Raw genomic sequence first — 25577 nt, forward strand, 5'->3', positions numbered from 1 at the left:
GATAATTTGCCAAGGACCAAAGGTCTTAAAAGCAAACCTGCACATGGGTAAGATTTCCATTTAATACTGACCTTTATAATCATGCAAGACTCTAAAGGCAGAAACCACAAGGGCAAGAGTAGAAAGAAATGGCTGATGGTAGAAGCGTGCTTTGGGGATAATCTGACAGCTCAGTGACCATAGGGAGAGGGGGGTTGAGAGGAGATTTACTCGAAAAGATGACAGAAAACCACAGGGCCACAGAGCTGGCCAGAAAAACGTGCCTTCTTTCAGCATGGAAGAGGACTCTGCATCTGCGAAGCCCCGGCCTCAGCATTATTACTGCAATTAGCCCATGTCTTAAGGGGATTATGATTATATTGCTCCTTTTCATCAGCGGAGAGCTTCAGCAGCACTCCGAGGAGTAGCTTGTCATCGGAAAGTCCACAGAAACATGTGTGCAGTGGCTATTAGCCTTAGAAACACAGTTTCCTAAAAACACTAAGGAAAAAATAAGTCCCCGATTCTCGTAAGCTGCTTTACTTTCCAACCGATCTTGAGCTAGATTCGTAGGCATGCTAGTCTACAACCCTAACTCCACCCATCATTCTAACTATAAACATTTGTGACCGTGCAGATAAATTGTCTCCTGCAAATTCCTACAAATTTCCAACCGTGAGACCACAAAGTTACCTCACATCCTATCAACTTGAACTTCAGACTTGATGTACGAGCAGACAGTAACTTGAACAACCCACGAATGAAGGGGGATGGGGTCATTATGAATTATTTAGTTGTTTATTAATAAAAATTACTGAGATAGTTTGCCAAAGCAAAGAACTGGCGCTTTCAAAAGAACATGAGGGACGTGTGTTAAAAAGCACTGGAGAGTGTGTGGTGAGGTCATTCAGCAGCTCAGCCAGACTGTCATTACCATCTCACCATGCCGAATCATAACCGCATCATCCCTAAAGCTATACACATTACATCGGCCCTGACTACCTCACAAGTGCAGCCTTGCTCAATGCACTGCGACTATGAGCAGATTAAGAATTTATTGACATCAACAAGTTTTCTGCTTCAGGTTATGAATCTGTATGCCAGAAAAAAAAACATTAAATATACAGTAAAGTGCCAAAGTCTTGAGCCACCACTCATTTCATCATTTATTCATTCATTCATCTTCTATATCACTTATCCTGTGTACAGGGTCACGGGTCATTGAGCCTATCCCAGAAGAATTAGGACAGGAGGGCTATACCAACAGTTAACCTACAATATCTGCATGTCTTTGGACTATAGGAAGAAACCAAAGTAAGTGGAAACCTACCAAGCATGGCTAGAACATGCAAACTCCACATGGACTATACAACAGTGCTAACCACTATGCCAACATGCCTCCCTCATTTCTTTATATTAAATGAAATTAAATTATGTAGATTAAACTAATAAAATTAAAACAAATGTTTTACAGACTGCAAAGTCCCGAAAGATACCAACTTCTAAACTGGTTGGTTATGGAACACCCTCAGCAGCAACTTCATTTCCCCTCTTGTCTGTTTCAACTACTTGGCATTCAGTATCACCAGTATACTTATCACCGGCCTGAACATCTATTATCATCTGCTCTTCACTGGTTCATACCTTAAGTTGAATGTTTTTTTGTATGCTAGAATGACTCATAGATGACTATGTGGCTTAACAAACAAAAACATTTATCTGAAACTGGTCAGATACAGGAACTGGACTCAAAATTAGTGCCGAAAAGTCATTCAGGAAGCCTGGAGAACTATTCCTCAACACTACATGAAAATACAAGAAAATATAATATATATATATAAAACGTACAAAAAAGGGGTGGCTCAAGACTTTTGTACAGCATTGTACTTTAAAATCTAATCAGCTCACTGCTGGTAACAATGAAAATTCCTACAAACATTCAACCACTCTTTCTTGAGAAATCGTGCTTAACAGAAATTCAGATGGACAAACAGACAACCCAAAAATAATAAGGAGAAAAATGTCTCAATCAAATAAAACTTTGTGTCTGGGCTATCAGTGGTTTCTTATTTGCCAGTAGACAAGTTACTTTAAAAACCAGAGGAAGAAAAGATATTTAAACGTAAGGCAATACAGGATGACGAACCTTGCTGGCTACCTGCTGCACCACACACGTCGACAATACACACTCTGAATGATGGTAGAACAGTTTCTATTAGGTGGATTCTTTTGCATGCACATTTGATTGGAAGAATCAAAGAACTGAATTCACTAATAGTCGAAAACACAATGCACAATCAGATCGTTTTAATGTAACACTTTTAATTTCCTCACCTTTTTCAATCTCAGTTCCCTAATTTTCTTTTTGATTCTGTGAAGCTGCTTAACGACACTGACCATTGTTAAAAGCACTATATAAATAAAACTGAACTGACTGAATTGAAAGTACTGCACTAAAACCTTGAAGTTATTTCACAGTGATTTTCAATATAAATCTCCTAGCCAGACTCGAAAAATGTTATTTTTTATTTAAATTGCACGCACTAACCATGCATTTTAGGATATTTCAAGTATTAAAAATAATAATAATTATGCTAGGAATACAATAGCCAAATTTTATGCTGCCGAGAAGCATTGCATAAACTCAAATAAAATCCTTAACATAAAAATATAATCATTTCTTCTTTTATATACAATATAAATACAGAACCATTATACATCAGCCCCTATAATTATGTAGCAGTGTTAAATAGCTCCAAAACCACTAATAAGGAGACATTGTTCCAGAGATTAAACCTGGTTGAGGTCACTAAAGAGCTGGATCCTTCTTACCACATGCCTTGTGTAGTCACTGCTACAGACTTGGGGATAACTATCACCAGACTCAATTCATTAAGACCTGTATACATTACTCCTCCTTTGAAATTCTAACTCGGGGTAATCATGCAAGGCTCGGACTCCGGCTCTTCACTCCAGCTTCTGTGTCTCGGACTCGGAGCACATGATCAAGGCATTTATATTGACACCAGTTATTATCATAGCATTGCTAAAATAAATACGCTTCCCCATATATAACAGACAAAACTCGGGAGATCGCACTGTTAGGACCCATAATGGCGTGAGGTTTGACAAATACTGACATGGTGATATCTTTGTGTTCTCATGCACAAAACCTGAACTAATACGATGGATAAAGATAAAAGATAAAATAGACATTCATCAGTGTGTAAATATATTAAGTTCATAGTGGAGTCATCTGGTGCGGAAACTGTCAGTGGACATGACACGTGGGAGAAAAATGACTGACTGACAGCGCGGAGCAGCGAGATCAGTCCATCAAACTGAGAGTGACGTCTGGGCACACACTGTGTACAATGCATCAGAGGAACATTTCCGTACTTCCTTTCTTTAAGACAGATTCCAGATTGCTGTGTTGCTAGTGAAGGCTGCATGGGTCTGGCAATACGAACTCTGGAAAATCAAGGTTACACTAAACACTGTCACATCACAGGGCGAATGATTTAGGTTTTTCTGTATTTAAAAGATGAATGCAAAAATCTCTCTAAAATCGATGTGAGAAATTTTTTTTTTTTTTAATTGATAGAGAAAGTGAAAAAGCAGAATCATGACAGTTCTTGATTATAAATAGATGAAATGTAAAAAAAAAAAGGTAAAAACTAAAAATAAGTTCATCAGCTTTAATGTAATCAGTAATATTATTATTCCAGGTTAAAGCCCACGTACATGTCCATCAGTCTTTCTGTACGGCAGAACTCTCCGTCTAACTTACAGTATTGATGCAAAGAAATAAAATTTTGTAAGGTTAAGTATCTTACTCCTTGTTTACGCCAAGTTGTTGTTCATCCTTAGTCAAATACACTCCCTGTTCAGTAATCAGAGAGTGAATGACAGATGAGAAATCGAAAAGGTAGATCGGATAAGGATTAAGTTTTGTCCTAAAAAACGACTCTGACGCATTCAAATTCACTTATACCACTTCAGCGCTGTAATTTTAGCTGTGAAAATCCATTACTAATCCCAGTAAAAATATTCAATTTAGATTTTCTAATGAATATCTATCGGTACAGGTGTTTGTTTATATTGAGCAAGTAGCTTATTAGAATTTTTTTTAAAGTAAATTATTAAACCTGCGTTTTTCAACTCAACATTATGATTTTATTTTAATAATTTTTTTTATCAATTTAAAAAGCACCCACAGTTTAACACATACACAGTACGCTGTCAAAACATCCGGTTCAACATTTGTATTTCATTTATTGCACAGATTTAACTTCAGGCAAATACCAAAGGACTGCCAAAGTTTCATTAAATTCCGTCTAGCCAGTTTTGCGGGACGTTGTGTCAAATTCGGCTGGACAGTCATACATAAAATTTTCTGAAACTTGGTTTCGAGTCCTCCAATAATGTGAAGATCTCATTGAACGAGCGAATTCCCTTTCTTTTAATTGAATGGCTCATGACAGATTTAACATAATAAACCCTAATGCTAACATGCCATAGTTTATCATTCTGCTTTAGCTACTACTTTTTAAGGCCATGAATAAGGATTCCAGACACCAAAAAAAATGAGACTGTGGCACACATGGAAGCTTTTACTGGCATGGTGGGCTAGATAATAAATGTATCATTTATAACAGCTATATTTCAAAATAATTATTCCACAAAGCAAAAATAATTGTGTGTGAAACAGATGAAATTAATTTAAAAATTAATCATAACTTCATGATTTCCCTGAGGGGAAAAAATGCTGTTTGTATGACTAAAACCCCTATATTTCATTTAGAAGCTTGTGGAAAGAACTTTTTTTGTTGTTACACAGCAAATACAGTCTTATATATATATATATATATATATATATATATATATATATATATATATATATATATATATATATATATATAAACACTTAATTTTTTTCTACTAAAAAACTATTCATGCTTTCAAAATCATTTCAAATCAATCGTAATGAAATTGTGACGCTAACATAGGACATTTAAAGGTAACTCTAGGAAGAAGAAAGGCCACCAATCACAATCAGCCATTTGTTACGCTCATAGCACTTTGCTGCTTCACTTTCAAAGCTTTAGCTTCTGTATTTGCTTATCACACTCTTCGCTTTGATTGATTATGTGTTGCGTGACAGGATGCATGTGTGCATTGGTTATGTTGCTGCATGTAGCTCATTTGCAAAGTCAAAATACTTTGTGTACTCTGTACAATTGGCAAATAGGTTTTTCTATTTCCCTGTGCCATTATTTATGTACTCTGTGACAGCATGGCTCGAAAAGTGCCATTTAACGCCTGTCTGCTGTGAAGTTTACATTGGCGTCAAGTTACATCGATTTTGAATGGGAGTTTGAATATAATCCAAATTAAAGTTTGCCATGAAAGGTGACCAGTTGCACCTCTTATTTGAATACTGCTAACCACTCAGAATATGCAAAAAACAATGACTCGCAAGCTAAATACTGAACTTTACCTATAAACAGAGCCAGGGCGATGCTTACCCTTACTTTACGCCTTTCTGAAAATATATGACCTTTATAAACACCTATATATTTAACAATTGTTCATGATTAAAATAAAGCAAAAACATAAAAAAAAAAATAACACATATAAGCAGTACAGCTTTTGTCCCATTCTGTGAATTGTTTATTAAATAAATTTATAAATATATATTTATTTACTATTATTATAATATTTTTTAACAGTTATAAAACCTCCTGGAATGTTGTACCTACCGGTAAGGTTTGCCCGGTTTGCACAAGGCCACTATCTGCTTTTATTTCATGCACGTTTTTTACATCATACGTTTGAGATGAGCTGCCAGAAATGTAGCTTCTGAAAACTGGGGGAAAAGCTGCCAAAACCTCGAAGTGCTCCCAGATCCTGCAGTTAGGAAGAAGACGGACCTGAATTACACTGAAGTGTGCTCCCTCTGAATGCTACCACATGTTAACACAGGCCTCTGCACCATATTAGCTAAAGCCACTGGTTTAAAGACATGGCAAATAGAGCAGAGCCGCTGTGAGCTCATGGGCTTTCTGTTCAGTGAGTGCGCACACGCGAGCGTACAACACACACACATACGTACAGACACACACCAATTGCTGAGCAACATCCAAAAAACTTCACATGACTAAACACACCATAATGTCAGTGGCTTTTATAAATAACAGCTCCTAAATATCGAGTATCGGAACATTTCAAAGCGATGCATGGATACCGATACAGTTCACAACATATTTACTGTCCATACACGAAATCAGCCCTGGTACGTCGTCTCTGGAGGCAATAAAGCCTCAAAGAAATACTAATACTCAGGGCCATAATACGCTGTATAAAAATATACATGGAATATATATTATTTTACCTCATCCCTATGTGCCAAAATATATATATATATATTACTTTTTTAAACATACAGTGCATGTGACTTTTATTTGTTAGGAAACATGCGATTCAGGTTAAGACTATTGTGAATACATGTCACAAAGACATTACACAGGGTTTCCTGAAAGGGAGGGTAAAGTCATGACCAAATTAATTACAATGTCCTCTTGCATTTCCTTTTATCCTTTTTAAATCCATTACCAAAGCCGAGGCGTGGAAAAGCGAGCAATTAGACATCAAAAACGAGGTTTTATTTGCACTAAACATGTGTTTGTTTCTATGGTAATTACTAAAACAGTGCTAGAAAATGGAGAAACTTCTAACATATGAGAGAGAGAAAGGAAGAGAAAGAGAGAGAGAGAGAGAGAGAGAGAGAGAGAGAGAGAGAGAGAGAGAGAGAGAGCGCGCGCAACAAGCTGAAGCCTGTTGTATACTCGATGTTTAAAAGAAACCAATTCTAAAATTTCAAAAGACTTGCTTATTTCAATTCATTACAAAATCGCTTCACATAGAAACGCTGCAACTGGAAGTTCCTTTTTTTTTCTTTTTTTTTTTCCAATAACACATGACCGCAAGCCAGAAAACAACAGCAACGCATGGCGACGTCTGCAAAGAGCCAGGGTTTTCTGTCTCTCTACAAATTCTAATGAATGCAAGTCTACGTAGAGAAAATAAGCGCAGCCCCGAGTCTGAGGGTAAGCGCAAGACATCCAGACATTCTTTGGAAACTCGCAACAGAGAGAGAGAAATGAGAGCAAAGACTGGCGTATCGCTTTCACTCGCAGTAATACAATTTAAATCCCTGCGTTTTGATTACCAGAGAATCCTGATGTTGTTCATTATGATAGAATGCAAACTCCTCGCAAGTGAATGCGGCTGAACGATGGCTCCTTTGTGCATCTCATAATTTTTGACAGAAACAAACTTTTATAGTAATTTTTGTAAAATTCTAGAGGAAATTTTTATTTTTATCAACATTGCAAATAAAGTGATTTACGTTCAGAAAAAAAAAATGTGAATCAGATTTGGAATAAAGGTTCATGTAAACAGAATAAAGCTTCAGATTAGATACAAACAAATTAAAGCAAACTCTCGATTTAATCAAAAACCTCAGTGGTTTACTAGTATACTACAGTAGAAATGTACTTTATTGTACAATAGTGACTGGGGTTAAACACAAACATTTTTTCTGATGATGCTGATGAATAAGTTAAAGACCATTGTGAATGATCTGTTAACTCCAAATACATGCAAGCGGTTTCTTTACGTCTAGCCCTACGTAGGATGACATCAGAAGGTCTTGTGCTCAAACTGACATCATTTTGAGCGTCACTGTGCGCGAGTGCCAGTTTGCTAAGCGACTGAACTTGTGATAATTGTCAAAAATGACAGGCTCTTCTCCTTTAATTGCCGCTCTGAAGAAGTGCCCTTGCCGCAAGAAAAAGCCACTGGAGTTGACAAAATCCGCCAAGTATGACCAAGCACTAAGAGGTAGCAGTGTGTGTGAGAGAGAGAGAGAGAGATATAGAGAAATAAAGAGAGAAAGAGAGACAGACAGAGATAGAGAAAAAAAGAGTTCAAGCGAGTTTGGAACTTAACATAATTTAATGCTCAATTCATGCACGCTTCTGAAGTTGTCTTCACATCTGCCAGTCAAATGTACACTATTTACACATCGACTAAAACTAGGTGCAGAAATATCAGATTTTCACTGTTATTTTTCTACGGAAATAAAAATTCAGACAAAAGAGCAGCCCTGAAAATCTGAATCACATAAGATCCAAACACGACCGTGAGACACATGGCATGGATTTATAAGCCTCGTTGTATTTTTAAGCTTGAGTGTAGGCAGTGGTGTGTTTGGATTGGATAAAATCCCTGATTACACCAGAAATGAACACAGCAGACTCACAGTAATTCTTATTTTTGAACCACCTACCTCTGAACAACATGTTTTGTAAGTAAATAAAGTTGTATTTGTCCAATAAACCCCAATTTTAAATGCTAATTTGTAGTTAACCTTTTTAGATTGAATGGAACTTATTTCTGGATCCGACAGAAACAATTAGGCAGTGTGTAAAAATCTTAAGCATTACAAATTCATTCAACAATTTAGTTTCGTAAAAAACACAAGTTGTAAGATTTTTTTTTTTTAATGTTGCCAATTAAAATAAAAGGTTTAGTAGGTAAATTAAAATGTTAGCAGTACATACAGTAAGACTAATGAACACTGACAAACAAATGAAATAAACATTCAGGTTTTTTAACATTAGAAAAAGTGGCCTGTAAAAAAAATAAATAAATAAATAAAAAATTCTGCAGTATTACAGTAAGACATACTGATGCCAATTCAGTTTGCCCAAAGTAAAATCACTATTGTGTGATCATCGCTGACCCTTTAAGCGGCAAATTCAACAACGCTGGTAATTTGTATAATCTTTTAGAGCACCTAGTGGGAGAGTAATGTCTCCTAGAGGCATTAGTGCGGGATTTTGCACAAGCCAGGAATAATGTTCTGCCATCTAAAGCCCTGTTTATGCCTGTGTGGTCCACAGTGACGCTCGCCAAGCTAAAACCCGGCCTGAAACGGGCACCGCACATTCCGGTTTCTCCTTACACACTGGCCACGAAAACGGCGCGTCTGCACAGGGACCACCACCGCTCACCTAAACCAGCGAGGACACCCCGAGTCACATGCTAAGGAGAAAATTATATGTATGAAAGATCATTGCATAAATGATGAGGTGTCTGGAATCCAGAATGGCACATAGGTCTCAGCCTTTACTGTACATATGAGATAATATACGCACTTATATGTGTGTGTGTGTGCGCGCAATTTCTACAGAGAAGGAAGGTACAATAGCACCGCACTGAACGTGATGGATGCTTAACGCACCGCTGAAGGACTATCACTTCACATCACCTTGGAGCCTTAAGAGGCAGTTGTGGCTAAAGTGTTTCCTGTTATAGCCTGGCCACATCCTGTGGGGTCATAAGAGATGAGATTTTATATATATATTTCTATACAAATATATTCTTTTTTATTTTCATAAGCTCACTGTAAGAAAATCTTAACAACTAAAGACTAAAGAAAAGGGGAAAGCAAACATACTAATAGTAATTACATAACAATTATGGTCTAGAAAAATGAGCCTAGAGCTGTAGAAGTGCTCTTCTTACAAAACTGATGAAGGACTATTTTCCAAGACATGCTGTTTCTCTGGAAACTTTGCGTACTAAGCATGTTTTGTAATTAACATATACAACAGATTAATAACATTCTTATACAAAAAAAAAAGTACACACTGTATATACATTACAGATGTGACTGAAGCCTGGAGCAGCACACATATACATACAATATATACCTGTTTATTAGGTACATCATATGCAACATTTCTAGAGAAACAGGATGTTTTGTTGAGTCCATCAGATTTGAAAAGCACTTCAACGGTTCTAAGATCATTCCATAATCACCAGAAAAAAAAAAGAAGAAAAAAAACTATTTCCCTACAGTGTTTGACTGACGGTACTTCTAGTTAGTAACCTAGTTAACCAGGTTACTAACTAGAATATCGCTAATGGAAAGGATATCGCTAATGGAAAGTTTAAAGCACTTATGTCTGCCTTAATGTAGATCATATGATATAATACAGATATTGTGAATATTATGGTACAATAAACTTTGATATATTGTGGGTATTTTTTATCCTTTTGTTAATAAGTAGCTGATTTGATAATTTCCTACTGTTGGAAATGTTGAAAATGATAGGGAAAAAATATCAATCTTATTGATATTCTGATTTATCCACCACACACACACGCAGCGAGAGAGAGAGACTAATAGACAGAATGAGAGAGAATAGGAGGAAGATGGGGTGGGAAGGGGAGATTATAGTTAATTTATAAAACTAATTATAGTACACAAAGTTTCCAGAGAAACTGGACACATCTAGTCTTCCTCCCACCTGTGCAAGCAAAATGCACGGACTTGAAACATATCCACGTGCAGTTGATGAAAAAATATAATTCTCACTGTGACGATTCAATAATAGCAACCAAGTCTGCTTTCCTCAAAACAAATCATAAATCCAAATCGGGCTGAATAATTAAACACATTCACTGCAGGCACCCAGTGTGACCCTGACCCGAAAAACTAAACATGGACATGAATTACTCCGGCACATTTTTCACCTGAGCTGAAGACTGCGCTACAGTATGTGCCGCTGCCAGAGCTCCAGCCAGCGAGGTGTGTGTGAGACATGCTGATGAATCACTGCCGCTAATTCCCACTATGGAGAGCGCGGCAGGAGAGAGCAGGAGAGAGAGACAGACGTGATTTAACACTGAACCTCCACCAGTCTCCACGCTGTCACTGCGCACAGGGTCAATTACGTAGCACACACACACTCACTCACTCTCTCTCTCCCTTTCTCTCTCTCACACAAATCCACACACACACACACACACACAATATTACGCCTTTGAGTTATTAAGGAATATCAGTAATTAGAAACAAAGAGGAAGCTTGCTGATTTAATTAACTGTTAATCATCATCAGGGAGCAGGAGGATTCTGTAAACTCTATCAAAGAGAGAGAGAGAGAGAGAGAGAGAGAGAGAGAGAGAGAGAGGGAAACTTCTTCTCAAATGCGCTCAGTGGTGCAAATGAGATGAAGCTCTGTTGAAAAGTCAAGCGCTCCGACCCCTTCCTCACAGAGCCGGAGCTCATTCTTCCCTGTGGATGTGTGGAGGAAATGTTGAGCCGCTGACGGGACGAGGGGGAAGAGAAGAGAGAGGAGAGAAAAAAAAAGAAGAAAAAAAACACACAGCACGAGCGAGCGAAAGGAGGACGATAGAGGCTGTCTCACTCACTGTTCTCTGATGTCACAAAACACATGACCCAGCCTCTCCAGTAACAGCCCACAAGGAGGGGGAAAAAAGTGTGTTTGAAAGCATACACGTTTTTTGGATGGTGAGAATGTTTCATTCCCCTCACAAACAACCACAGAACCACAAGTGCGGTGCGAGCGCTTTACCCAGGACGAGCGCAAGGAGCCACTGGGGCGTAAATGGTTAATCGGCGCGGGTCAACCCCACTCCCAGAGACCCGACAAGTCAGTAAGTACGCTCTAACCACACTCGTATCGCCTTCATTCTGCTCCATCCAATATCTGTGCTGTGTGTGCTTCGCTTTACTCTCTCTCTCTTACTCGGCTCTCGGACATGTGGCAGTGCACAAACAGTGTGCACTGTCGTGAGCGCTTTATTAATTACATGTAAGGCTTGCTGAGCGCTTTTTTTTCCCTCCTTTTTCGTGTGCCCTGATATGGTTTGTGCTCTCAGTTTAGCACTTCAAGGGTCACGGCGACCTCGAAAGGAGACGTTATCTGGCGAGGATATAACCGAGTGTGGCGATGGCATCTAACAGCCTTTTCAGCTCGGTCACTACGTGTCAGCAAAACTTCTTCTGGGGTAAGTGCTGTGAAACAAAGTTTTTTTCTCTTTTCATTTGAGTGTGCTGCGGTTCAGGCGTGGGTCATTCGGAAGCCATCCCGGCAACATGCACCAGCTCCAGGTCAATAAGCAGTCACGCATACACACACGCATGCGCTCGCTCACAAACACACACACAGACACTCAGTCATATGAGGTTGTAGGGAACGATGTAGGAGAGTAACTTCACGACTGAGAATATGTACAGTGTTTACTTTTGCAAACATGCTAAGAAGCTGACATGTTTGTAGAACTTAAAACTATATTTGTGGAATGATGATGGAGGGGGAAAAAAATAACTAACTTTGAACATATAAACAATGACTCCGTTTCAATTTACACGCCAGCATTAAAACAAGATGTGGAAGAATGCGTTTAGACGTGACTACGGGAGCAGGAGCGTGCTGAACGTGTGTGTGTGTGGGGGTTTAAATCTGTTAGCAGGCAAACGCTTTAAGGATTTGACCTGAATGCTTTTCAGTCCTCAGACAGCAACATGCACAGGAACGCATTTCTTGAACGAGGTTGAATAAAAAAAAATAAAAAAAAAACAGTCCTAAAAAGCTTTTCCCGCTGTTAAGTGGTTTTGACTTAATACACATACAGGAAGCTGACTTCGGAAATAAAACGTGTCTTTTTGTTAAAAGAGTAGAGAAATTGTGCTTTTCCGGATTGCCTTTCTCGAGGCCGGAGAGCCAGGACGGCCATGAAGGTGACGGATGAAAAGCCACAAGCAAAAAACAAAATACATGCAAAGTGGATTTGAATACCACAACATTTTAAAATATACTAATATAGGCAAAAACGTGAAGCAAACTAAATTGAGTAATCGAGGCAACGTCCACGTCCGGGACGGATCCCGACGGACAAAAATAACCTGGTTAAAAACAGAAGAGCAAATTATAACCGGCAGCATTTGTACAAGTTTATAATGAAACGGTGTACTTACAGAAGTTTCAGCATAAGGCTTCTCATAATTGGGAAATGACAGGCTTCTCCGGCAGAAACACTCAGCGCTGATACTGACGCTGAGACGCACAGTGGGTTTGTCATCACTGTCTGCGTACACCAACGCAGTTTAAACACAGTGTCTCGGGAAACATAAGACCAGCCATAAAAACTCATGCTGAGATTGTGTCATAAATAAATGTATGTCAATGTTTGTGCTTTTTTTTCTGTAATACATTACTACTTTTAAAAAGTACATTTTAAAATGTGGCTTCTCTTTGCTATTTCATTATCATTAGTAATATATAATATTATTCCTGATTTCTATAACAATAATGATGACAACATGATCAAGCAACATGACAATACGCATTGATACAATTTTCTTTCCAGTAACCGTCAGGGGAATTAATAAAAATGAATTGGAATTTAAACCTGAACTTTTAAACAACTGAAACTTGGATTTAATTCGTTAAACGTATGCGGTAAAAGCCACAAGGTCTTCGTCACAGACATGACCCGAGCATATGGTGCTAAACTCGCCTTTCTTTAGGCATCACTAATCAATTACAAGGGTGTTACACTGCTCACGGCTCCATGTGCTTCTTATTTCGTCAGCACGGTGGTCCTGCAGGCTGAGCAGTCAGGGTTGATGGCGTTAATTGGTTAACACAACTTTGACTTTACCTTCGCACGTAAAAGCGATAACTAGCCTAAAGAGACACGTGAGGCCCGGAGCTGTTAAACGCTAATAATACTATTACAGCACAGTAATAGTGCTGTATTTACTTTTTTTTTTTTTACTAAAAATCTATTTACATTCTGAGACGACCAGGTTGAAGCAATGTCCAGAGACTAATTAGGGGTCTTTAACACACTATTATTCCTAAGTGTGTTACATCTGCTGGCTGACGTTCTGCCTAAACCTCAATCATATGTGTCTCCCTCCGTGTGTGTATTTACTCTGCTTCTCTGTGTATCAACAAGTTAATTTCACATGGTCAAGACAAACACCTCATCATGTACCATTTACTTTAGTGGTAACAGTGAGTCAGTGGAATAGAGTTTATATTGTTCTAGAAGAAGGTTCGAAATATGGTTCACTAACTGTAGTAAAATTGTAGACAAATTAAAGCACGTCTCTGAGCGGGCAGATTTCCTGAATAAAGAGGACTGATATGTCTGATCGTCAAGACGCGTTCAGACAAACAAAAAGTGGAACACAGAGCAAGAGTTTAGATGGCTTGCAAACCACATGGTAAATAAAAAGCCACTAAGAAAAATGAGCGAGTTCTTCAAAGGACAGGGAAATAGTTTGATATGGACACTGTTGGATAAGGAAGCTTTTTTAGCCACATGACTTCAGAGTGCCATGTCCCGCCCCTCAAGTCAGGAAGAAGATGCATACAGATGGATCGTCTTATCAGAAACAAACAGTTTAAAGACGCAAGCATCGATCAGATCTGTTAGAAGATCAAGTAAAACTGGGAAATAAATGATAATGAAACTGCAACTACGATAAAACGGAGTGCTTTTGTGTGACTCGGGTCATCCGGGTGTGTTGATTCCCTTCCTGACAATCAGCATTACAAGGAAGGCAGGTCTTATTGTTCTCTACAAAACACAGACATGCCTACTTAGACGTTCTAAGCAAGCCGATTCAAACAGATCTTACTACACACTAATCATTCTTATTATATACATCTTTGCTCACAATTTTTTTATTAACCTTAAACAATCAGCATTATTCTAGTAAAAATTAACAAAAGGATTCACGTCCCATCCGTGAAGTTCTGAATGTCAATATGATGTCATGCTTTTCACCGAGTGATGGAGATTTCTTCTGTGAAAAGCACGCACTGCTGTCTGTTGTCTTTCTGCACGTGACAAAAGGAGGCACAGAGGTCTTACGCGAAGAGCTTCTGAGAAAATAATCAAATGCTTAAAGATAGACTCGAGCTCTGCCAAACACGACATTAAAACTGGGAAACAATAAATAGCGGCATGACAAGAACAAACTTCTGTTACATAGGAACTCGGTCTGCAAAACCATCAGAGTGGCCACAAAGCCGCGCCGGCTCTGACGCAGCGCTGTGTAATAAGTGCGCGGACTCCGAGACCGCACCGGGAGAAGATCTACTAACAGGATGTTGATGGAAATGCATTTTAGACCAAGCTTTGAGTTAAGAGAGCAGCTTAGGCAAATTCTTCCATTAACTAATTGCTCCCTAAGCCATATGGCACGATACTCATCTGCAAAACGAATCATAGAGACATCACATCAGAGCTGGAGTGTTTTATAAAGAAAAAAAAAAACATTTTTAAAAAGCGCAGCAGGATATGATTTACTTACTAATGTCTTCATTCAGAAAAGCTTTCATTCACAAACGTATTATTTCGCCACGAATCAAGATTTAAAAATAAATAGTATTTTTGATTCTCCAGTAAATCAAATCATCGGCCCCAAAAAATCTGAACAGGGTTTGATTTAAAAAACTTCAGAAATCTTACGTCAATTAACTCATCTCATGTTTCTTTTCAAGGGACTACTTGGAAGAAGGAAAGGATACAGCTAAAGAAACACATACTGCACAAAAAAGATAATTGAAATGTACCTTAAAGGTACAGCTTCAATTTCCACGCAGTTCTAGTGTGAGGAGGCTCAGGGGCAGGGTTTTTTTTTGTTTTTTTCAGAGGAAAATATTTAATGTTCAGATAAGTAGACTTTGACTCCGGATGGTTGTTTTGACTCTACCATAATGAAGCGAGTCCAGGACTACAGAGGCTCCACGTTTAACAAGGCGCTACCTGTTCTACCCAACACCGGCAACAGCCAAAGCCAGCGCGCTCTATTGATTTAACCTCGGCTGGAATGCGGGCTTTTCTTTGACTAGGGCATTACTTTAAAATATTTATAATATGATACACACAAGGGCTATAAGGAAAAACAGAATGTAAAAATGCGAGGCATGAGCCGGGCCGGTGGAAGACAGGAGAGGAGCAGCGATTGCTTGGCAGCGGCTCTCATCCTCGGTTTCTCTTTCGAGCCGTGGCTCCGAAATACACCACAAGGGAAATCTTGTGTTTTTAAACGGGCCCATGTAATGCTTTATTTCCTCTTAAAAATTTACATTTTGATATCTAAACAATAGAAGAGAAACTGGGAGTCAGCCGGTGCGTCTAATTCTCTAGTAGGCCGCTCGCTCTGTGCAAAATAAAAAACATTTTTAAAGCATTTAAACAGTGTTTTCGTAAGAGATTGATATCTGAAAGTATTAATATTGCATAAATTGAGACGAATAATGTTACTCCAAATAAATCTGAAACAGCCTACCATCGAATCCGCATCCACCCAGAATTATTCAGGGAAAGAAGCAAATATGAAGAAAAAGCTGCGGATGAAAGGCGATAAAGTAAATGTAATAAATTATCTACTTGTGTAGCAACACATGTCAGAGTCAAGCAACAAAAACACACACACACACCTTCTCAGCACATGTAAAACAAACCATTAGCAATAAACAACAATACATCGTCTCTCAGCCTGCCATGGTAATCTGACCAAAGGCATTAGCCTGTGCAAGCACAACACAGCGCGCAAGACACACACCTGTGAGAGTCACATTACCGCTCAGAAACGTACAGGTATGACACATGCAGTGTGTGTTTCAGCCATATCCGATTTCAGTATTGTGTTTCATGCCAGGATGGCATCACCTCAGCTTGAAGCAGAGCGAAATCTCAGAGAAGCTTATCAGGTTTCAGAGCTAAACGCTGTCCTGAAATAATAAAAATTATTTAATTATCCTGATATATCAACTGTTACCTTTTACCTAATGTGGAAAAAAAACTAAATCTAGAATTTGAATATGAGAATATTGTGTTAAAACCCAGAGAAGGAAAACAGTGTCTGCCTCTGTGCTATTAAGTATTACCTCTACATCTGACTCTCTTGTCAACAAAGCTGTTTTTCTGATCTGAATGTCTGTCGACTCATCCTGTGTGACGGCATTCAGGAGGGACTATAGTTACTGCAGCTCTAGTTTCATTGTCAGGTGTGTTTACCGTAAGCACCAGCTAGTCGTAAAAGTCTTTTTGGAATACCAGTGGATTCTTTGAGGAAATGACAGATCATCGTTGTTGTAATGTAAAATTAATCAGTCATACCTCCTCACTAAGGTTGACACTGTCTATTAAAATGATCCTCCATGCTTTTAAATATGTATCAGATGTCCAAAGGCAAATCCTTAAAGTTGTTGTTTTCCCCAGCAAAACGAAGCCAAGTATTTGAGTTCACTTGGAGGAAGCAATTTTGAGGAAAACATCAGGAGGGGGGAAGAAAAAAAAAAATGCATGAGATGCTTTTACACGACTTCACAGCGCAAGCTGTCATTTTGCTGACAAAGACAACCAAACAAAGATTTTCTTCCTATACCACTAAATATTAACAACCTATTAATAAACATGATTTCCTCAAATAAGATATGAGGACTGCGCCAAATTAGACGAGGAGCAACGAGAACTTTCACAAAGCCTAGACACAAAAAGAGTGCAAAATTTCTGTCGGAGGATCGTTTGGATTTTTTATTTATTTATGTAATATTTATGCGCAAGACTTGTCAAAAACAACCCTTAACAACTTCTGTATGACAATTCACTCACAGCATTTTTAGATAAAAAGGTCCTTTTTATTTAGAAGAAGGAGAAGAGAAAAAAAAAAAGAGTCTGAGTATAGGTGTCTAATGAGCTACTGGTGGAACATGTGTCTATGCCTGTCTAACAGCTGCTTTCTTATTTTAAAGTCAGCTAATTAATCATTAATACGCTGACATCTCTGCAGCAATTTTTCATTTATCACAGTTCAAAGTGAAAAATGAAACTTTCTACATTTGTTTCACATGGCTCGCTATAAAATCAAATCTGCCCGTTCGTGTATTGAGGATTTTGTCAGCGGTTTCGTTAGAAGCGTTAGGTTGAGTGTAATTTGTGTCCAATATCATTACACCAAGCAGATTGATAAGCACTTAGAGACTTTTTGGCCTGTTAATGTAATAATAATAATAATAATACATTTCTTAAGAACAGTACATATATTTTTAAAATTCACTAGACGGTATATGGATCAACATAAATCCATATTAATACATTCTGTGGACGTTGCATTAATTGAAACAGGAAAATAGAAAAAAAAAATCTTGTTCTTTGAAACATAACTATTTTTTATAAATTAAATTTTATCATTAATTGATGAGAGATATGTAGAGATAGATATGTAGAGATAATTTTCCTTTAGAAAATTTACTTTAAATATATATTAATATCTGAAAGTTAAATCTGAAAATATCCAGCTGTTCTTTACTCATCACAGCTGTAATTCTCTCTAATTGTAAATGTCCTCTAATTTCTTGGGTTTGCATAAATTGCAACAAAGCACATAAAAAATTCATATTAAAGATCAATTGGATAGATAGAAATTTTATTGATCAGGCAAAAACAAGCAATTAAAACCAAAAGAAATGTAGAAAGAAGGGACAGCCAGACGAAGCTACTGGATGGCCTGTCACTCGCGTCGGCGCCCAGAAGTAAAGGATGCAGAAATGCGGGATGCAGAAATAACTATCAGTCTCTCACAACTTGGTGCTGGATGAAGCACGTTCAGGGACGACTGTCCAAAAGCTTCTTGATTAGGCACGACATTGTTAAAAGAAAATGCTGCAACACAAAGTTAGCCACAGCTCAAGCTGTTAATGAGGTAAAATTTAGCCAACCACAAAATTGGGTGCTGGTGTTGCAATTAAGGTTTATTGTGGCAGCAAGTTTTTTACTACACGTTGCCATAGTATGTAAGCAACATGACAGTAGTCTAACGATAAGTATAGTTTAAAATGCTGCCCCTAAAATGAGTCTTATATGAAATATACACAAAACATCAGAGTAGGGTGTTTGTCACTGTGGATTTCACAGCAGTAACGCTGCAGTAAACAAATGCTAGTGATGAGAAGAGTTCCACTCAGTCCCCAAATTACAGTCTGGTTAAGCAGCAGAGACTGTGTGCGTGCCAACTCATTACTGCTGCTCACTTCCAAAGGAACTCGTCTCCATCCTGGTTAAAAAAAAAAACATTCAAGGGGCCTTGAAAGTAAAGAAGGCTTTATGAGTGTAGAAGCCCAGGAGACAGTGTACGAAATTAAGCACATGCCCACAGGGTGCCAAAGCTTCAAGCTGCGGTATGGGAGGGCGCACGCTAGGACGGGCTGAGAAATGTACGACGTGTTCATTAATGCTGGTGAATTACTTCACATGAACTGCTTACACATGATGATGAAAAAATTTTATGTCACAATGTTACATTACATTTTATTTCATGCAAGTTGTCTACAATTAAATTCTTTCAATAGTCATAGACCTGCCTTATTCCTGCTGCGGTGCAACCGAATATTTTACAGTTCAGAGGTGTGTGTGTGGCATCAGTGGTTACAGTATGTCCCACTGAGGTGTAGGTGTGTGTGTTTGTGTGCAGGAAAGGACCTGGCCCTGGCCTCATTTGACACAGAGGCTTTCTAAACAGCCTTTGGGTGTAGTGACAGCTGGGCACTCCCTACAGTATACTCACTAGTCACACACATGCAAGCACAAACACTTTTTTTTGTTCATTTAACAGACTAAAAAAAAAATAATATGGTGAGAAAAGATGCGTAGTTTGGGAACTTTGGCTTTCTGTGTCATCACAGTAAATGACGTAGGAGCTGAACTTTAAATTTCACTTTTAACCATTATGAAATAACTAGGTATTCTTTTTAGTAGCAATAAAATGTCGGTTTTTCTGTATAATACTAATCCATTCAAAGCGTCAGCAGTCGTTACTCAGGCTGTTGCAAAGTAAAAATAATACCTTTATTTAAAATATATATAACAAGTAAAAAAAAAAGGCAGAATCATTTAAACATAATGGGATAAAGCTAAGAGGAGCATCGTAACATTTCAGCACCTACTTCTCCCTTATAGTTCATTTCCCACAGTGTTTATCTAAACGTCCTAGCAGCTTTTTTCAGCTAGAAGCATTTCAGATATGAGCAAGCAACAAAACACAGAACGAAATGCTAGACAACCTCAAGCCCACAAAAATGCTGTTGTGGGTTTGGGCAGGGTGTACAAACACCATAGTATTAACACCATGCCACAAATAAATATAGCAAAATAAATATTTGTACCAAGTTTGCCTATTGTACAATTGGACATGTGCTTTTTTTAAAAGAAGGATAATTTCAGGTGTTTTAGCTTCACTGTTGTAACTTCAGGTTTAAAAAAACAGTCAGCAAAATTGCTGAAGTGCAGAGATGTGTCCATCAGTGTGAGGGACCTAAAGCCGCAAAAATGTCAGTTCCCTATTTTATACAACTTGCACCGCAGTGATGAACTACTGAGCTTATATTAAGCTTTCTCAGAGAAGCACTTAGACTGAGGAAGAGATAATGATACGCTGCTGGTCTTTATTGGCTAAAGGAAAATGACCATTGGAACACAATCCCTTTTTCTTTCAAAACCTAGTATGGGAAAACTGTTGTCTACATTTAGACAATGTACAATATTGTGTAAAATATACTGAAATAAAGAAAACAACTACGGAAATTTTAAATTGCTAGAACTTAGTTAAGAACCCTTTAACACATATTGAAAACCCTGAAGGATTGTGCCATAACTTTGTGGAAGAAATGTGGTCTGAAAACACTTGAAGATGCATGGTAAAAAAATTAATAAATAAATAAATAAAAAAAATCAACAGTAAAAATCATACAGTATGATTAATAGTGAAAGTAAGACACACACACACGCACGCACACACAATGTGATGAGAACTCACAAAATTGGACCTAAACAGCTGTGTGACGATAAAACCACTTGTTAGTGGGACAATTAGAAAAAGAGGGTTGAATTTGCTAAAGAGCATAAAGATTACACTTTGGAAAACTGACATGATGAGTTCGGATTGATCCTAATTCAGTGATGGGTGTATCAGGGTGAGAAGGGAAGCACAGGAAGCGATGTACCCATCATGCACAGTGTCCAGGGTACAAGCTTCTGGAGGCAGTGTTATGATGTGGCGTTGCTTTAACTGGTCAGAACTAGACCCAGTAACTCAGTAATGCGACCGTAAAATGAAGTCAGCTGATGACCTGAATGTACTGACCAGGTTATCACATGTAACCTGTATCAATGTAGTTTTTCTTCCCTGATAGCAGAGCCATATCCCAGGACTCAAAGAGAGGTTCAGGGAGAAACCAGAGAAATCATTTTCACACATGAACCGGCCAACACATTGTGTGCTGTAATCAAAAATTATTATTTTTTTAATTAAAATGCCAGCCCTCGCCCTACTAGGTGGTGGTTGTGGCCTTGATGTGAGAGTGGCCTAGTGACAGGTGGGACCTGGTTATGACTAAATTAGAAAGGAAAAAAAAAAAAAAATAAATTAATTGATAAAAAAATATAATAATAAAATAAATAGTTTCATATTCACTTAATAGTTTATGAAACCAGGACAAATTAGCATTGTATTATTTAGTAAATTATACCATTTAAAATGCTTAAGGGCTGTTACCACCTTAAATTTACTCTTTTACGTTATCTACATGCGATGCATAATCCCTATAACACCATAACAGTTTGCGTTGCTAACAAATTATTATTTCTATAAGAAACACAATGGATAATTTATAGTTATATTTTACATGAATGTACATGAAACTGTCGCTTCCAGTTATTAGTTTGATTACAAGCAACAACTGACCAGCCTCTGTTTTTTGTTTCCCTTGTTGGCGTTAAAAAGACAAAAAAAGCAGCTAATTTAAAAGAAACTGCATACACACAATGTTCTTCATCCTGACTTTAGCAGACAAAATGATCTTAGACTGTTACAAATAAGGGACACTTGAGACTCCTTTTATATTCACATGTTGTCAGTCAGGTTACCAGACAAGTTCTTTAGCAAGCTCTTCCTCTAGAGACGATATTAAAATTAGTACATTACCATAAACCTGATCTGCTCTGAAGGTTGGACCGACTGTCTGAGCTTCTGGTGTAGAAAATTACACACAATCTTCATAGAATTCAGACTTCAACACTGCTGCTGGTTTTAGAGATTGACTAAATCAGCAATCTGTTAAACTTTTAAAAGTAATCTTTTTAATGGCACATGAGCATCAACTGTTTAATCCACAATTCACTAAACTGCCATTACTTAAAGCTAACAAAGTCATCAATCATACAGGCCACTGCTTTCTTTATAGGTGTACAATAAATGTATTTAAACAGTGCGAGTAATTCAGGAAAAAGATGGAAGCAAGTCGAATCCACAAACAAAGGAAAAAGCTGAACGTCGGCCATATTCAACTGTCTGTGTTATGCTTAGCACCTTATGCGTGTAGTATGGAATTTTCCAGTCCAAAGTAAGCAGTTTTTAGTGCGGATCAGAGTATTAAATGTCAGGATGATTAGGAATGGAAGGAAGGGCAAGTTTTTTAATCATTTTTTGACAAATGCGAGAGTCTGACGTGAGCGGCCTCTCGGTTTCAAATGTGCGCTTTGGAATAGATAGAAAGACGAAACAACAGAGTTATTTCACACATGAATGACAAAAGTGATCACTGGCATCCTTCCTAAGAAAACACAACTCGACTCTGAGCTCCTTTCGCTTTGACAGTCAAATGATCAACATGCAACAGCATTTAACTGAGTATTAATGCTGCTGCTTTTACTACATTAGACTTGAATGCAAGCAAGACTGAATTCCCAGAACAGCCCAGTCAAATGTGTGATATAACCTGCATATCATATGATTTACAATCATGCTGTAATCTACATTTCATCTTTTATATATTTCTCTAGAAATTACTGAGTGCAGTCCATCCAGCTATAGACTTAATGCAACAGGATGCTCAAGATAGGGAGCGGTGCCTTATCAGTGAAATTATGCAGAAATGCTGATATTATCACAAAAAAAGAAAACGGTGACAAAAATGCTTCACGGTCTCGGATAGATCGGTGGGACGGTAGCCTCCGTTTTCTTTTAAAGGCCATGTTACGGTTCCATTTCTTCTTACACGAACCACAGCACTTCCTGCCATTTATAAGTACAAGTGATCTCAATTAAGGACCTCCATGAAGGCAGGAGGCGGCAGACAGTCATGGCAATGAGAGCCAGAGGAAACCGTCTTTACATTTTCCTCCCTCAGCGCTCCAGACACAGTTGAGGAGGAAAAAAAAAACACATGCGCCGAAAAACGTGCCTGTTTTACAGTAAGCAGACATAAATGTCAGAATCACGCAGTTTACTAGCGTCACTCTGACTGACTCTCGTTCAGAAAGAAGCACCAGTGCAGAGTTACTAGTGTGCTCTGGAACAAAAACACAATGAATACAGAAGAGAGAGGAATAGCTGTGCCAGAGGAATGCCATTGTAATACAATGTTAAAGAAACAGTAAGAGACACAATAATTATATTTGGTGTATTAACTGCCTTGCATTGCAAAATGGGATTTTAAGATCCAAGAACTGATGGGGAGTCGAAAAATACGTTTAAACGGTATGGGTGTGATTTCAATGGGTTTATGTGTAATTATGTAAAACTACATTCAAAACTGTTGAAATCAGGACTTCATGATTTAATTTAATAAAATAAAAAAATAAAAAAATAAATATAGATCACATTGATTACTTTGATACATACTGTGATTGCGATTTGAACTATAGTGTATATATTAACTTGAACTATATATAATATTTAACTATTAAACATACTTTTTGCATTTATAATTATTATCAAGGCTGACACCAAAAAAGTTTTTTCACACTATCACTTCAAACATATTTTTAAAAAATTTATATTTTTTTTTTTTATTATTGACAAACTCTACATATCCTTGATGTTCTGATTAAATAATTGCACAGGTCCATACTGTGAACTTTTTTATGAATTTTATGCGATTCATTTCGCAGCACTAACTGAACTTTAGAAAATTAATGAGCACTGACTGGATGTCATATCAGAATCAGCCTCGGCACTGACTACACAAGCAAATCAGGGTGCATTTTCCAAAAGGAAACAAACTAGATTGCGGGAAAATGATTTAAAATACGCATGAGACATTCTGTTTTAAGTGTACTGTTTTTGTTTGTCTGCCATTTCCGAGAACACTAAAGGTCTCCCCAGGTGAGGCTTGTTGGCAACACAGCAGGATAAATTTTTCCTGTGGGTTTACCAACCGCAATCGCTCTGCTGGAATAAGGTTTTTTACTTGAATTTGGTATAACTGAAGACTCAAATTAGTGGACTGATTGTCTGATTCCCATTCGCTCAACTGACACATAAATCAGTTAACGTTAAGTGAAATTGGCAAAACGTTAATATTTCAATATGGATTTATAGCAAGTCATGGCGTATTCTTGCTCCCTTCACTGAATCTGAGCTTTGTACGCACATTCTTTATTACAGTAGTGATGAACATAATGTCTGAGGCTAATTGGCTTCTCGATGGCGCAGAAAGTTGGACGCATCCAAGCCGTTGAGGTTTTTGCTGAACACTGTGAGAATTTTTCATATTTGACATACCCTTACACGCGGAAAGCGTGGTCGCTTTTTGAACCTCTGATCATCAGGATGACGAGTGATGTTAGTGTACACTTCAGAAAGAGCGCATGAAAGGATGCATTATGTGCGTGTTTCTGTGCGTTTGAAGAGAGGAAGCTGCTGATATTTTTATGTTGCGCCGAGCAGGCTAGATCGGGTTTTGATATTTAGGAACTGGAAAATGAGAAGTTGCTCAGCAGACAAGTGAATTAGAGTATGAAAGGGGTAAATGGGTAAAAGGCTAGAGATCTAAAGCTGTACTCACATCATGCTTTGCAGCTCTGGTATGAAACTGATGGGTTTTCCGGATCCTCTCGCTGCCATCGAGGTGCTGCTGGCTGCCATGGGGCTCGCAGCACTGTTGCTCATCTGTTAGACACACACAAAACACAGGGCTCATTTGACCGTGTGCTCCATCAAAGCCCAAGGCAATTATAAACCCACTTCACAAAGAAAACGTTTCCTGATGATCAGTCAGGAGAGGAGAGGGGGAAAGGAAAAAATAAAATAAAAAACAGGCCACATGAGACGGAACCTGGATCATTACAAAAGACAATGAAATGTGGTGTGTGTGATAGTTACTTTTAAGTGTAAGAGTTTTAGCATTGAAAGAAATGTGTCACAATGAGAAGAGATCAGCAAGGATAATTATTAGAGATTTAAAGCCATTCATATGTAACTTAAGTGTTTCAGTAGTCATCGAACAAGCCATTTACAGAAATCATGTCAATAAGTAGGACGTTGAGCCTTTTTTGGGGCAGATTCAGCACGGAGACACGAAACACAAAATTGTGCTGCTGTATCTAATAAAACATTTTTAAAACTGCGAAGACAGTGCTAAGTTTTGAACATCTGGTTCTGCTTAATGAACCACCAATAACATTTATCCAGCATCAATACCGATTAAAAATACAAAAAAAAATCAAGTGCCCACAGATACCAAAATCACTCATTCAGTTTCAGCAGTTTGTGTTGTAACTGATGGACTGCAAGGGTGGTCGATATGGCAGAGATTTTATTTCACAAAAACACAACAGTTTTTGTTGAGGTTTAAGTTGGATCACATGCTAGAAATCTAAAGCCTCAGTATAAAAATGACAGCATTAGAAACAGGG

General features: G+C 38.0%; 2 protein-coding genes across 4 annotated transcripts in view; one reads left to right on the forward strand and one right to left on the reverse strand.

The window, feature by feature from the left end:
• Positions 1 to 25577, reverse strand: part of supt3h (SPT3 homolog, SAGA and STAGA complex component) — an 87460-nt gene that overhangs the window by 57046 nt on the left and 4837 nt on the right. The window contains exon 2 of the mRNA XM_053509501.1: positions 24728 to 24831. Within this exon, the coding sequence (XP_053365476.1) occupies positions 24728 to 24831 (104 nt within the window). The remainder of the gene's footprint in view (positions 1 to 24727; positions 24832 to 25577) is intronic.
• runx2a (RUNX family transcription factor 2a) overlaps positions 11324 to 25577 on the forward strand; it is a 41163-nt gene continuing 26909 nt past the window's right edge. Inside the window, exons 1-2 of one of the 3 annotated variants that reach the window (XM_053509500.1) lie at positions 11324 to 11513; positions 11739 to 11867. In XM_053509500.1, the coding sequence (XP_053365475.1) occupies positions 11810 to 11867 (58 nt within the window). In that variant the 5' untranslated portion in view covers positions 11324 to 11513; positions 11739 to 11809. Of the gene's footprint in view, positions 11514 to 11646; positions 11868 to 25577 lie in introns of those variants that run through there. The other 2 variants (XM_053509498.1, XM_053509499.1) reach the window with 2 other exon arrangements.

The sequence above is a fragment of the Clarias gariepinus genome, chromosome 13 (assembly GCF_024256425.1).
Source record: "Clarias gariepinus isolate MV-2021 ecotype Netherlands chromosome 13, CGAR_prim_01v2, whole genome shotgun sequence".
Classification (NCBI taxonomy): domain Eukaryota; kingdom Metazoa; phylum Chordata; class Actinopteri; order Siluriformes; family Clariidae; genus Clarias; species Clarias gariepinus.